Source organism: Canis aureus, chromosome 1 (genome assembly GCF_053574225.1).
Source record: "Canis aureus isolate CA01 chromosome 1, VMU_Caureus_v.1.0, whole genome shotgun sequence".
NCBI lineage: Eukaryota > Metazoa > Chordata > Mammalia > Carnivora > Canidae > Canis > Canis aureus.
This window is the reverse complement of record NC_135611.1, coordinates 14982388-14996934: the sequence shown is the minus strand read 5'-3', so window position 1 is coordinate 14996934 and position 14547 is coordinate 14982388. Positions and strand designations below refer to the sequence as shown.

The following is a 14547-nucleotide window of genomic DNA, read 5'->3' as shown; positions in this document are numbered from 1 at the left end:
ACAGTAAGAGAGAAAATTTAGTTTAACTAGATTTTCTTAAATTGCCACCTACCCAAGTTAAGTGTGAAATTGAAATGCCTGTCTTTTGAAAATCAAAATATCCATCATAGAGGAAATGATTCCATAGCCTACTTTATTCTTAATTTATGTATTCATCTGTTATTGATTAATTTCAATTTCTGGAACTTGTATATGAAGGCTAAAATTGATGTAGAGTGTTTCTTGTTGCTGTTTAACCTTGCCATAGAGCCTGACTGCCTGGGTTCAGTGTCTGTCTCTGCCACTTAGCGGCAAATTCAAACTTCTCTGTGCCTTGGTTTCCTCATCTACACAATGAAGGTGATAATAAGTATCCATCTCAAAGGATGTTTGTTAATACGAAATGAATTAATACTTGTAAAATTCTTAAAACCGTGTCTGGCACATAATAAGAACTAAATAAATGTTAACTATCATCACTTACTCTTTTTTATATCATGCTGTTATTTCACAAAATAATATATAGTTTAGGAAACATATATTTATCCAAGCTAAAATTATCCCTGATATGCATGTGATTCTTAAAATACCTTAAAGTATCTATTTACATAAAAGGAATTGGATAATTCAGTGCTTTGGATAATTTTTCCTGAACTTCAGAATTTTTCCGTAATTTAAGATAAATTGCCATTTGAAGAACAGGGCACACTGGTACTTTTAAAATGTTTATCTTCCAGAACTTCTAAATATATAACATGCATTTGTGAAATCAAAAGAAAATTTCAGTCTTACCAGGAGGTTGAGCATCCTCTGACCATGTTACTTCCTCAGTTATTATATCTATTTGATTTTAAAAAAACTGTAATCAGGTGTTCTTTGTCAAGGTGAATGCCAAATTAACAATTCAGTTTCCTTCTGTAGTAAAAGTTCCTTCTGAATAAATAATTTTTCATTATTCAGTATGCTGAAAAAGAGTCATCCATGAAAGAAAAAAGTATACCTTTATGTAAAAAACTATGTCTTTAATATATTCTTTTCATAGGATTTTATTCTAAGAGCTTAAAAGCTACTTCTTTCTCTTAAACTTTTTTTTTTCAAATTATGTATGCACTGGAAAAGCATACCATATAACTGAAAATAATTTAAATAAATAAAATGAAATATTTTTATTTTGGGGGGGTTATTTCTCATATGTGGCATTTGTCTGGTTTTGGTTTCTATATTTGCAGTCAGTGCTGAGTTGGAAACTTTGCCTATGCTCTAGCAGTTTTCAGTGTTCTTTCAGGTTGATTATGAACTTCTGAGTCCAATTTGAGAGATGGATTTGTTTCTGTATTTTTTCAAACTCATTTATGATAAAAAATTTTCAGTGATCATACCAGTAAAAGTCATTAGTAGAAAAAATTAAAGTTACTTTTGGAGGCACCTGGGTGTCTCTGTCAGTTGATTGCAGCTCAGGTCATGATCTCAGGGTTCTGGGATCGACCCCTGTGATGACCCCCATATCGGGCTCCAGTCTCAGTGGCTGTCGGCTTGAGGATACTCACTCACGTTCTCCCTTTGTCTCTCGCCCTGCTCATTCTCACTCTGTAAAATAAATCTTAAAAAACAATAAAGTTACCTTTTTGTCAATGATCCTCATTTTGAACAGATGATACTAAAAGAATAAGAATGTTTTGTAAGGTTTTTTTATACTAATATTCTATAACATAAAATTATGCCTGCTTCCCCCCACCCGCAGTGAATTAATTCAAAATAAAAACATAGAAAGCAGGCCATTTATAATAAAAGAAAATTTTTAATGTGAGACCAGAAACTGTTGAGAAGTAACTGAGAAATGGAACATAACAGGAGCATAATAAGAGATATTTAATAAAAATGAATGCTAAATGTAGCTCTAAGTTTTCAGAAAGCAGGACAAAAAGGGGAAACCCAGTCAATCATATCATTCTAATTAAGTAAGAGGCAGTATGTTACTTTTAGAAGTAGCAAATTGTTATTTAAATTGATTTTAAGGAAACTTTATCATATAACATAATGGATTTCCCAGAACGTACAGAAAAAAACTTCATGTAATGAATCCTCATAAAGATGCTAAGCATGTAACAGTAGCCAACTCAAAGATGGCTAGGGCTCTGAAAGGGATGTGACTGAGTCTGTTTTCTAACTCTGCCTATTGCCTCCAAAACCCCAGACAAATTACTTAACTTCCCCAAGGCTTCGTTTCTTTCTGTTAAAATATTGGTAATAATTGTACTTAGTTCACTAGTTTTAACAAATGATACATTTTATGTAAACTGTATAATTATCAGTAGCTCTTAAATTTTGCTTTTTGGCTTTCCAACTTAATAAAGAAATTACACTTAAAAATGCAGAGCAGGGGGGATCCCTGGGTTGGTCAGCGGTTAGGCGCCTGTCTTCAGCCCAGGGCGTGATCCTGGAGTCCCAGGATCGAGTCCCGCATCGGGCTCCCTGTGTGGAGCCAGCTTCTCCCTCTGCCCTGTGTCTCTACCTCTCTCTCTTTCTCTCTCTCTCTCTCTCTGTGTGTGTCTCTCTCACATGAATAAATAAATAAAATCTTTTTTTAAAAAATGCAGAGCAGGGATGCCTGGGTGGCTCAGCAGTTGAGCGTCTCTGCCTTTGGCTCAGGGCATGATCCCAGAGTCCCAGGATCAAGTCCCATATCAGGCTCCCCTTCTCCCTCTGCCTGTGTCTCTGCCTCTCTCCATGTCTCTAATAAATAAATAAAATCTTTAAAAAAATTTTTTTTTTTAATGCAGAGCAGTGAAAAATTAACTTGTCCCCTATATTATCCCTTCTTTTTCTTCTTAAATGCTTTTTGGCTGCATAAGGTAACAGGCACTTTGAGATACACTTTACTGATTTAGATCTAAGCTATCTTATTTATAAAGCAGTACAGAGAAGAAAGTTTTATTTAACAGTACTTGAACTTCTTTCCCCTTTCTTTCTGCTTGACATCTATAATGTTATCATATAACATTATATGACATCTTATTGTCAAACTAAGAATCCCACATAAGGTGAGCTCTGCTGTCCCTGATATGATAAATATGTGGGAAGAAAAGTGTTAACACACACATAGGGTTGTGTTTTTTGTTATTAAAAATTCCACGGTATCTTCCATCTTCTGTGAGGCCTAGATCCATTGCAAGGTGAACAGATTGATTAGCATATAGGATTAATCTGTTTTTAAATTCTGAAATTCAGAATGTAGGATTAAGTTCTTGCCCTTTTAAAAACAAAATGGATACTGCTCAGTATTGGCCTCTTCTAGATTTAGGGTTGGTTGCTAAATTATTTTATCATTGGATTATAGAAATAGGTCTGTGCTTATCGTATTTGTTTTCTCATTCATTTCAGCTTTTAGAGAAATGCAAAACAACAAACTGTAAATGTTAACTACTTGGACCAGCCAAAACAATTTTTTAATTAATAATTTCTTCTTTGAAATATCTCCTAAATCTTAAATCCGTGGAGCATTCATAATAATTAAATTCACATTTCTTGAATACCTAATCTTTGTCAGACACAGTATTTAGGTATATTATGTGTGGTAGTAGCACAACGATCCTTTAAGATAGATTACTATCACCACGTTCAGATGAGAAAACTGAGTTTCAAGAGATTATGCGATACATCTAAGGCCACGTGGCTAATAAGTGGAGAGCTAGAGTCTGAACCCAGGTCTAATTCCCACATGTAATACTTTCCATTTAGGCTGCATTATGTCTCTGTACTTCAAAAGAGAAAGCTCTGTGATGTAAAAGGTTGGGAATTGTCCTGGATTTTTAAGTTGTCTTGCAATAGAACAATCAGAAGCAGTTTAGTGGTAGCTGCTAGCCATTTGAATTTGGTTTAAAAACAGTCCAGTTTGTACCTTCTTGGTCATAATAAAATGACTCGAGATGTACTTCAATAAATTTAACCATACAACCCAGAAAAAAATATATACATATATATATATTTTTAGAAAGAAAGAAAGAAAGAAAGAAAGAAAGAAAGAAAGAAAGAAAGAAAGAAAGAAAAGCTTTCTTTTAAATTGCATTTCATTGAACACAGAAATTGCATGGAGACTTTGACCAAAAGTACAAACTGCTAATGAATTGGTTACAAACTCTTTTCATAGACTGCTAGGCTATTTAAGCTTTATTTCCCTGCTAAGCGTTCTCTGCCTTTATAAAGCACTCTAGTAGCAGTATTTGCTTAGCTTCTAATTTTGGTTTTGCGTTTTCTCTCTTTCTCTTGGTTGTTCCTTCCTTCTTCCCGTGGCACTGTGTTTGCTTTTTCCATGCATCACCTGTGAATCCCCCCTGTGTTGACCAATCAGCTGTTGGTGAAGGGGGTGAATGAAACTCTGGTAGCTCAGAGGGTTGTTCCTGCTCTCATTACTCTCTCCAGTGACCCTGAAATGTAAGTGTCATCCCTGCCTTTTACATTCAGCATCCCTTTCAAAATGTGCCTGTCAAGAAATAACCATCAGCTTTTAAATTCTTTAAAGAATATATTTATCTCTTTAAAATAACAATATTGGATTATGTTCACTTGATTTTAAACTTCATCATACTGTTCATGTATCTTTTTTTTATGTCGACTGTCACATTTGGAGGCCATATATGAAAATAATACATTAGTAGTATTCTCAATAAACATTTCCAAAACTTAAAATATGCTGATGGACTATTTCTTCCAGGCCAAGAAAGGATGCTCTTCTAATCTCACTAACATGTTGTTACCAGTAAGTATAGTGGCATGAACCAAAGGCTTAACATTTTAATGTCTCGTGTGGGTGACTAAACCGAGAAAGACCAATGAGTCTGCCTGCCCATCCTCAGTCACAGCTAACCCAGTTCTCATTCCAGTTTACCAAACCATTTTTTATTGCATGTTGACTGGTTTACAGCTGACTCTTCGAGGCATGAGTGAAGCGTTAGTTGACAAGCGGGTTGCTCCGGCCCTTGTTACCTTGTCCAGTGATCCTGAATTGTGAGTTCCACAGACTGCGACCTTAAGTTATCCTGTCTGTCTTTTTGAGCATTCTTCTTGGTCTGCTTTTTTTTAATTTAATTTGTCATTGCTAGAGACTAATACAGTATATTTACCTTGTACTTACTTTGATATACATTTTAATAATCAGTTTTTCATCTCAAAGAAAGTTTCAGTTTCTTTCTTTTTTAATTCTAACAGCTCTGTCAGAATTGCCACAATTCCGGCCTTTGGCACTATTATGGAAACGGTTATTCAGAGAGAGGTAGGAAATGATTGAAATTTGTTATCTATGTACTGTTGAGGTGATGATACATTACCAACATGCACCTAGTGGTGGGGGGCAGGAAGCATTATACCTTTCATTTTATCTCTTGTTGAGGTATGGGCCAGAGGAATATCTCAATATTTGAAAACATGAGGGCTTTACCCGAAGTATATTTTCATATCCTAAGGAAATCTCTAGTCTTTCTTCTCAATTAGAAAATTAATTATATGCCAACTCTTAGATGTCCCATTTTAAGCCTAGCTGAGTATTGTAGTTTTGAATAATCCTTCAAACCAGATCTAGTTCCAAAGGCTTCTATTGCCCAGTAGACATCTAGAAAGCCTGATTCCTAATCAGGAATAAATTCCTAATTACCAGTTTGCACAAATTTGAAGACATTTTGCCAGGTAACTTGAGGAACAGAAACCTATTTCATTTTTGCAAATGGAGGCTAGAGGCACCTCCGTTCTCATAACTGTGTCATTGATACCAAGGTGTAAGTCTAGTGGACTAGTATCATGCTGTTGCTGCCATATGACTGTGACAACCCGCTGTCATGCCTGCTTCAGGAGATTATCAGGCTCTTTCTCTGTAACAGTGTATTTTGATTTAGAAACTTGTAATTTAGGTTCAAGTTAATGTGCATTAACTATAAGACATTAACTGAAACATTAACTATAAGACACTTCTCAGCATTTATATCAGAATTTTATTCTTTATAATCAAATTGGACATGTTTTTATACAAATGAAAAACCCTATACTTTAGAAAATAAATCCTTCGTGAACATATTACATAGCCACTTAAATGGAAAGATTTTACACCCCCCCGCCAAAAAAAGGAAACACTATTTTATGAAGTTCCTTTCTCATAAAGATTTTTTAATAACAAAAATTAAACAACTTAGTTATAAGGGAAAGAAGTTTTCCATTTTTTCCCTATATATTTCACTGGTGAAGCAACATGAAAAAGTATCATTCTGCAACGCTTGCAGTCTTGGCAGAATTTCAACATGTTCTTAAATCCTAAAATAAAAATGACTTTTAGGGAAATGTGAGTAAGATGTAAGTCATTAATGACTCATTGCTTTCAGAAGGTGAATAATTGGGTAGTTTACACTGTGATTGGTTTTTAAGAATTAAAACATATAAATCATTATAAATTTATCTGTTTTTCTCTAAATACTATGGGGTCTTTTGATTTCACATTTTGTTAGGGAACATTTGTATTTTCAAAAAATACAAAAAAATTAACATAAAAAATGTAAAACCTTTCTAAGCCAGAAGACTAAATAAGTTCTTTTTAATTGCAAATTTCTACTGTCATGTTAGTATAAATCACTTGAACCCATGCTGCAAGCCATGTTTAATGTGTAACATTCTCTTTAACAACTCTATTCCGTTTTTAATATTCTGCAAAATAACGGTACAATATCCAATTTTAAGTTGCTGGAAAGGGTGAAAATGCAGTTGGCTTCTTTCCTGGAAGATCCTCAGTACCAAGACCAGTATTCTTTGCATACAGAGATCATAAAAACATTTGGTAGAGTTGGACCTAATGCAGAACCAAGGTTCCGAGATGAGTGTAAGTTGCATTATTCTACCTTTTTTTTTATGAATTGTAATGTAAGATCAAAGCCAGAAGCTTCTCTCAGGATTGGTCCTTTGTTAAAGCCCTTTTATACTTCATCTTTCATGTACTGAAAGCTAAAAGTGAACCAAGTTGACTGTTATGAACTGATCAGTAATACTATTACTGCATAGTTTATACTACATATTTACTGCTGTAATACATGTGAAAAGTAACTCAAAGTTATTTTTAAAACATTTTTAAAGAACTGTAAATTTCAAAATACTGTGCTGTGTTCTATTTAAAGCTTCCTGTTTAATTCTCATTTTTAAGGAAATTTTTATGTGTTTCTAGACATGTTCTTATGAAAAATATGCTTTTCTTTCACTTACCATACCATTTAGTGATTTTGTTTTAATGCACAGCTTGTTGATCTACTAAATGATTTGCATAATTATCTGCTAAGGCATTTTTTCTAGTTTCTATAATACCTCTTTTACTGTAGGCCTCAGCCTTTATGAGAGCAATTTCTTTTAGAGGCATCAAAGAATCCAGTAATTATTACTCCAAAAGCATATGCCAGTTATCACTGCTATACTTCAGTCCTTTAATTTTTAGCAATTTGACATGCCCTAGAGAGGACCACAAGTTTGGCTTCTTAAAGTTATTTTGGTTTCTAATACAAAATTGGATTCTCCCATGGTCTAGTTGTTGCATATCTGGCCTGATATTTTTTAACGTAAGAGTCATCAACAAAAAATATTGTTAATTTTTGGACAGCAGTGTCCAGAATGTCTTTTGAGGGCATAGTACTTACTGAGCTAAGGAAACACAATCACAAAATTATTTTTTAGTAGATAATGTTAATAATGTGAGAAAATAGCGGTATTTCTAGTTAACAAGAAACAGTTTGGTATTTTAGTTAGCAATAGGGATAGTTTGCATATACTGTAGTGTCACATTTACAAGTGATCCTAGTAAAAACTCTGAAGGTACTTTGACCAGCATTGTTGAGGGTGTCATTACTCTGAAGTGGAGACACTAAATCTTGGCTCTTGGATCAAGGAATTGGCTAAGAGGCAGTGAGTCTTCGGTGGGTGCCATGTTGTTGAGTTAGTAACTCTCTAGAACATGATCTAACCTCTTTGTGTCCATTCAAAAGAAACATTTACACATCACAGAGAAGAAAGAAAGAAGAATATTATTATTATCATAATAATCCCAAAATAACAAAGGTCAGCTTGGGAAAAGATTGACAATAGATGTTTCTACTGCTTGAATAGATGAAATAAACCATTTGTTATCCCTGTCTTCCTTCTACAACTTAATGTATACCCACAAATACGTCTTATACAATCTTCCTTCACATTTTGGTACAACCAGAATTTTTCCCCCTTTAAAACAAAACAAACAAACAAAACATTTTTTTCCCTTTGTACTTATTGCCCAATCAATTGGCTTTCCTTTTACTTTAAAACTTTACCCTGAGGACTTTAATATGCTGTGTTAATATGGTTGATGGCATCCATATTGACAAGGATGCCATACTATCTCAACCATCTTTATTTATAGACAATTGCTTTTAATTGAGTTTAGAGGAAGGACAGAGAATTATTGGGTTGTAAGATCTTCCTCAGAATGGCATTTTGTATATTTGTCATTCTGTTTCTTAGAAATAGAGGACATTGGTTCATCCAATGGACTTTCTTCTTTCCTAGCTCTTCATTATCACAGGACGTTCTTGTCATGATTCTTTTACAGGGGCCATTGGTTTTATCAGGAACACAATTCAGTCTTTTTGTTGTTGTTTGTTTTCAGTTTTTTACTTTATAAAGCTCTCTGAAAGTGTTCATATTCTAGAGATTTTCTAAGATGGCAATTTTACATTTCAGGTTAGTTTCTTTTTTTTTTTTTTTTTTTCTTTAAGAAGTTCTTTATTTCAGTTCTTTTTTTTCCTTCTTTATTTCAGTTCTGAGCCCACTTACAAAAAGAGAGGGTAAGATTCTCTTTACTTTGGCTGTGGATCTACCCCAAATATTTTTTGAAAGTTTATTGAAATCAATTTTTACAAAGTCTCCTATTGATTTATCTTTATTTTGTTTGTAGTTTAGATTCTGTCCAATCTGCCCTTAAGAGAAAGGCTTCTACAATGGCCTTATGTTGTGCATTTCCTATTTTCCTTGCCCACTGAAGGTCAGTTGTAGAATTATGCATATCTTGGTTATTAAATCTTTTAATCATTTATTTCCATCTGAGAGGTTATCTTAATTAAGTAAATTAATTGCTACAAATGGGTAGCTAGAATAATTTACATATAAAGTTGAATCCTGTAAATTTTTGTCTATCTTTGGAGATTTAGGAGGATCTTTAATTATAGTAAATTTTTGTCTATCTTTGGAGATTTAGGAGGATCTTTAATTATAGTCTTTAATTGGCTCTAGAGTTAAAGTAACTTCTATAAATTTGTTTTCTATTTAAGGAGTTTTAAGGGCTTGTTGTGCAATATGGTTATTGAGTTTCTGAGAAAAACATTAAGGAAAGGATTGCTTGTTTAGGAGGTCAGAAAAGGAGCAAAAAGAATAAAGAGGCCATGTGTCAATAGATAACGAAGTTCAACGACCCTTCCAAAGGTTTGGATAGAAGTGAATCTCAAAGATTCTCTTTAAGAGAAAATTCTCAAAGAGGCCTCTTAGAGCCACCATTTTTTGAGGCCTCAGCATGCCAGTTAGTGAATTGGAGTTTCTGTGAATTCAGTGGGAAATCAATGAATGTTTGGAGTTTTTGTCTTCCAGTTTTTCTAGAGCTCCTCTTAAATATGTTGTTACTAATTTTGATAAGACAAAATACCCTAAAAATGGCCAATGTTATTCTAAGTTTTCATGGGGGATTTTTTTTTTTTTTGCCATTTACTAATATAAAAGTTGTGATTTTAGTGTCAGTTTGTTAGGAAGCAGGAGGTTTTTCTAGGAGGAGATTATGGCTTTCACCTACACAAACTCAATGCAAACACAAAAGAAGTCACTGCAGTTGATCCAGAAGTATGTGCTTATGAGGGGTGTTTTGGGTTCCCCATCCAAGCAGAGATTAGAAAGGGGCCCTGTGAGCAATACTTTAATAGTCACTGACCCTGGAACCATTTCTCCAAGGAACCCTGGTTTTATGGGGAACCTGGTATTTAAGAAACAGTCTTAGGCTCTAGAGGTGCTCATTGCTACTGAATTGGTTACTGTTTCTTGGTCCCTCACTTTTATTTTAGCAGTAGGTTGTCTATATTTTTGAAATTTTGTACTATCATTGAGACAGAAGAGGATGTGGAGCCCTTTGAGTGACTTGAACTAAACTACCAGTGCTATTTGACATTGGTCTTGCTAAGAATTTGAGAAACTAAAGCTGAGAATTGTTTAATAAAGGAGTAAAATAATTTGATACTGAAAAAGAATAAGTATACTATATTTGTCCTTTGTTTAATTGCAGTGGTAATATCTGATTTTTATAAAGAAACTTATTTTAAAGATAAAGGTAGATTGTTTACGTTTGTTTATTTGGTTTTCAAATTGGGAAATTTAATTTCAATGAGGCCAAATGACCTGTAAACACTTTCATAATTAGGTTATAGAGACAGTGCTATGTCTGCCTTCCAAATGTTTTTATTCTGAGAAACATGCTTTCTTCTCCAGTAAAAAGCAAGGATTGAAATCATCTAGAATTAAAATGAAATTTTATAAATTTTAAAATGAAAAAAAAATTTTAATGTATAAGTGTAGTGTATGCAGTGTTTTGGATAAAAGTCTAACCTTTTCTTTTTCTTTTTTTCAGTTGTTATACCGCACTTGCATAAATTAGCCTTGGTGAACAATTTACAAATTGTGGATTCTAAAAGACTGGATATTGCTACCCATCTTTTTGAAGCCTACAGTGCACTTTCCTGTTGTTGTATCCTTGCTATATTACCATGTATCTAAATTTACATAACCAATCTTACAGTGAATCTCAGTTGTTAAAGCTTGGAAGGTAGTATTTTTTTTCTTCAACTTAACTTACATAATAGTTATAGAAAATTAAAATTTGGTTTGGCTTGCCCCACTGCTTATTCTAAGCCATCTCATCCTTTTTTTTTTTTTTTTTTTTTTTTTTTTTAGATTTTGTTTATTTATTTATTTGAGAGAAAGAGCAGAGGGGGAGGGAGATGCATGGGGCAGGGCTCAGGGCTCGATCCCAGGACCCTGGGATCATGACCCCAGCTGCAGGCAGACACTTAACCAATTGAGCCACCCAGGTGCCCACTATCTCATAATTTTAAAAGATAGTTTTAAGTCCTCCGTGAATATATGTTCTATAATTTTGAAACACTTAAGTTTTATCTGTGTTAATTGGCCATGTGTCTGAGCACAAAATGAGTTAAAGCTGAGGCTTCTGTTAATCAAAAGGAAGCCTTCCTTGTATGTGTTCTGGCATTTGCGTTTTTCATTAATGTTTAACCATCTGTATCCAGTGGAAGGCTATGGAGAGATATCACTCATTGAGGAAGTACAGTGCCAACATGGCTGATCATCTCCAGTGATGGTAGAACTGAAGGAAAACTCAAAGATCATCTAACTCATGTCAGCCACTAAATTTTATAAATGATTAAAGCTTGAAGATATTAGTGACTTCTGTTTTTTATAGTTAAAAAGCAAAACTGTGACTAGAACAAAGAACTTTAGCTATCCTGTTACATGTTCTCTTTACTATCCCAGGCCTAGTAAAATAAAACTAAGAAGGAAGCAAAGATAAAGATGGGCAGAGTGAGCTCCAGCTTTTCTGCTCTCCCATTAAAAGGCAGGCAAGGTTAAGAAAGAGGAAATAAGAGATCAAAAAAGGAGTGAAAGGCTGAATACGCAAACATCTATGAAAGTACATGCTAGAGAGCATAATCAGAAAATTCTGATTATAATAGAAAAAAATGACAGTAGAGAGAGATTTCCTATGAGAAAACAGGACAGAGGAAGAGTTTAAGGATTAATATTTAGGATTCCAGGGCAGCCTGGGTGGCTCAGCAGTTCAGCGCCACCTTCAGCCCAGGGCCTGATCCTGGAGACCTGGGATCCAGTCCCATGTTGGGCTCCCCCTTCATGGAGCCTGCTTCTCCCTCTGCCTATATCTCTGCCTCTCTCTCTCTCTCTCTCTGTTGTGTCTCTCATGAATAATTAAATAAAATCTTTTTAAAAATATATTTATGATTCCATATTATTATATACCAGTTTGAAGTAATAAGTAAAGTGAACAAGCAATTTTAAATAAGATAAATATATTGCAAAATATCATCGATTGGTATTTTGGTGTATACCAATACGTTGGCACTGGATTCTTAACTGGAACATTTCAGTGGGAAGTTTTGTTTTGAATAAATCAAATAGGGAAAGTAGAAGCATAGAGCTGATCTGTTAAGGAGCTATTTATCCTTTTGGAAATGTTAAAACTTGAAATTTGGTGAGTAGGTGAGAGCATTTTATTTTTAGGAATCTGCTATAGATTACCTCTTCATGTGGATGATGTCAGCCATGTTTTTATAATAACAGATTATAAAGTGGCAGAGATACCATATTTTGGTAATTTTGTACTTCAGCTATCCATATATCTTTTATAAGTTTATTTCCACTAAAAGGAGAACTTACTATTATTCTTGATTTATCTGGTTGGCATTTTCTACTTAGGGAAGATAGAGGAAGCAAAAAGAGGAAGTGATATTCTGAATTGGCAAGGAAGAACTCTTTACTAATGGAGAAGTAACAAGACCCTTTCAAGAGAGTAATAATGGCATGTCAAAATTGTATTTCAAAGAAAGAAAACATTGCTATATTTATACCTTCCCTAGGTTTTGTGAAAGTAGATGTTTAAAAACCTAAGCAAGAAGTTATGTATAATCTAATATAGCAGAGAGTTTCTAAAGGAGTATGCTTCAAAGGAAACTGGAAAGCCAAAGATCAAAAATTGTAGCTATATCAAACCAAATATTCCCAAGTAGGCAAGGCAGTGGTTTCTAAAGTGCATAGAATCTGTATAGAAAGAATATTATTGTGTGCTTAGGTAGGCACACAATATAGAGTAAATATAATAAAGTCTTTACACCAATATAGTAAGAGGAAGAACATCTTAACAATAGACCTACTTCAAGTACTAAAAGTGTTCTACATGAGTCATAACTTGTACTTGTGCCAACAGAGTAGTATGGGCCACAATAAAATCACATTGTCCTACAATCCAAATCTATTCTGTATTCCTTTCCATTCTGATCTGATAGAACACAAGAGTATTCCTTTAAGCACTGACATCATATTTTAATAAGGACATGGGAAAACTATAGTGTTTAACATTAAGTATAGTAATAAGTCATGTTTTTAAAAAAATTCAGAGGAATTTAGAAATGTTTAACCTGGAGAAAAGAGAGCATGGGGATGAAAAGATAATTCAAAAATTATTTTAAAGGTTGTTATATAGAAGAAAGTTTAGGCACACTGTAACTCGGGGGTAGAGCTAACACTAACAAGAAGGTTACAGGTTATTTATAAGGAAAACTTTCTACAGGTGCCTGGGTGGCTCAGTTGGGTTAAGTGTCCACCTCTTGATTTTGGCTCAGGTCATGATCTCATGGGTTGTGGGATTGAGCCTCCTGTTGGGCTCCACATTCAGCAGGGAGTCTGCTTCTCTCCTTCTCCGTCCCTTTGTCCCTCTGTGTGCTTTTTCTCTCTAGAATAAATAAATCTTTTTTAAAAAATCTTTAAGAAAAGCTTTGTAACTTAGCTATTTAAAAAGAGCGATGTCTCTTATGAAACTATGAATGTCCTGTCATTGTTAGCAGTTAGAGGCCATTATTCACAAATGAGGTAGAGGTGATTCCTGATATTAGATAGGATAAAATGATCTCTAAGTTTCCAACCCTTAAGAAAGATTGTGTGATTCCACAGGGAAAAGGTATATCCAATGAGTAGAAAGAGGAGGAGACTTAATCTCCAAATAAGGCCGTCTTCAGTTTCCGTGTCCATATTTCTCTAGATCAGACACTTTTTTTTTTTTTTTTTTTTTGAGAGAGAGAAAGAGTGTGAGCGGAGTAGGGGGTGTGTGCAGAGGGAGAAGGAGAGAGAACCTTAGGCAGGCTTCACACCCAGTGTGGAGCCCAATGCAGAGCTTGGTTTCACAACCCTGAGATTATGGCCTGAGCCATAGTCAAAAGTCAGTGGCTTAACCAACTAAGCCACCCAGGAACCCTGATCAGATGCTTCACTACTGATTGCAAGGTCACTCACAGTTACATTTTGGTGGTATTTTCCCTATATCTAGAAAACAAGACTACATAGCCATTATGTAGGAGCCCTCTATGAATAGAGGGATTGGTTCAACCAAATGATGTCTATATTTTTAGTACTTATACATATACTTATACATATATATACATATACATATACTCCTCTTTACAGGAGTCTTATTTACAAATAATATTTGTTTATAACTATGTTTTTAAGTTTATTTAGGTCATAACTATATTTTTAAGACAAAAGTTATATATTATAGTGATTTTTTTTTTAATTAATGAAATTCATTATAACTTGTTCTTCAGAAAGACTAACTCATCTTTATAGGGGACATCATTTACTGCCATTTTTCACTTTAGTACATATACTATTAAATAAGAGCTATTTTTTAGGGATGCCTGGGTTGAGTGTCTGCCTTCAGCTCAGGGCGTGATCCCG

The 14547-nt window shown here is 34.2% G+C and overlaps 1 protein-coding gene across 9 annotated transcripts in view; it reads left to right on the top strand.

The window, feature by feature from the left end:
* RELCH (RAB11 binding and LisH domain, coiled-coil and HEAT repeat containing) overlaps positions 1–14547 on the top strand; it is a 110437-nt gene that overhangs the window by 80096 nt on the left and 15794 nt on the right. For 5 of the 9 annotated variants that reach the window (XM_077891147.1, XM_077891155.1, XM_077891115.1 and 2 more), the window contains 4 exons: positions 4328–4410; positions 5185–5248; positions 6697–6835; positions 10637–10753. In XM_077891147.1, the coding sequence (XP_077747273.1) occupies positions 4328–4410; positions 5185–5248; positions 6697–6835; positions 10637–10753 (403 nt within the window). Of the gene's footprint in view, positions 1–4327; positions 4411–4900; positions 4984–5184; positions 5249–6696; positions 6836–10636; positions 10754–14547 lie in introns of those variants that run through there. The other 4 variants (XM_077891139.1, XM_077891120.1, XR_013376063.1 and 1 more) reach the window with 3 other exon arrangements.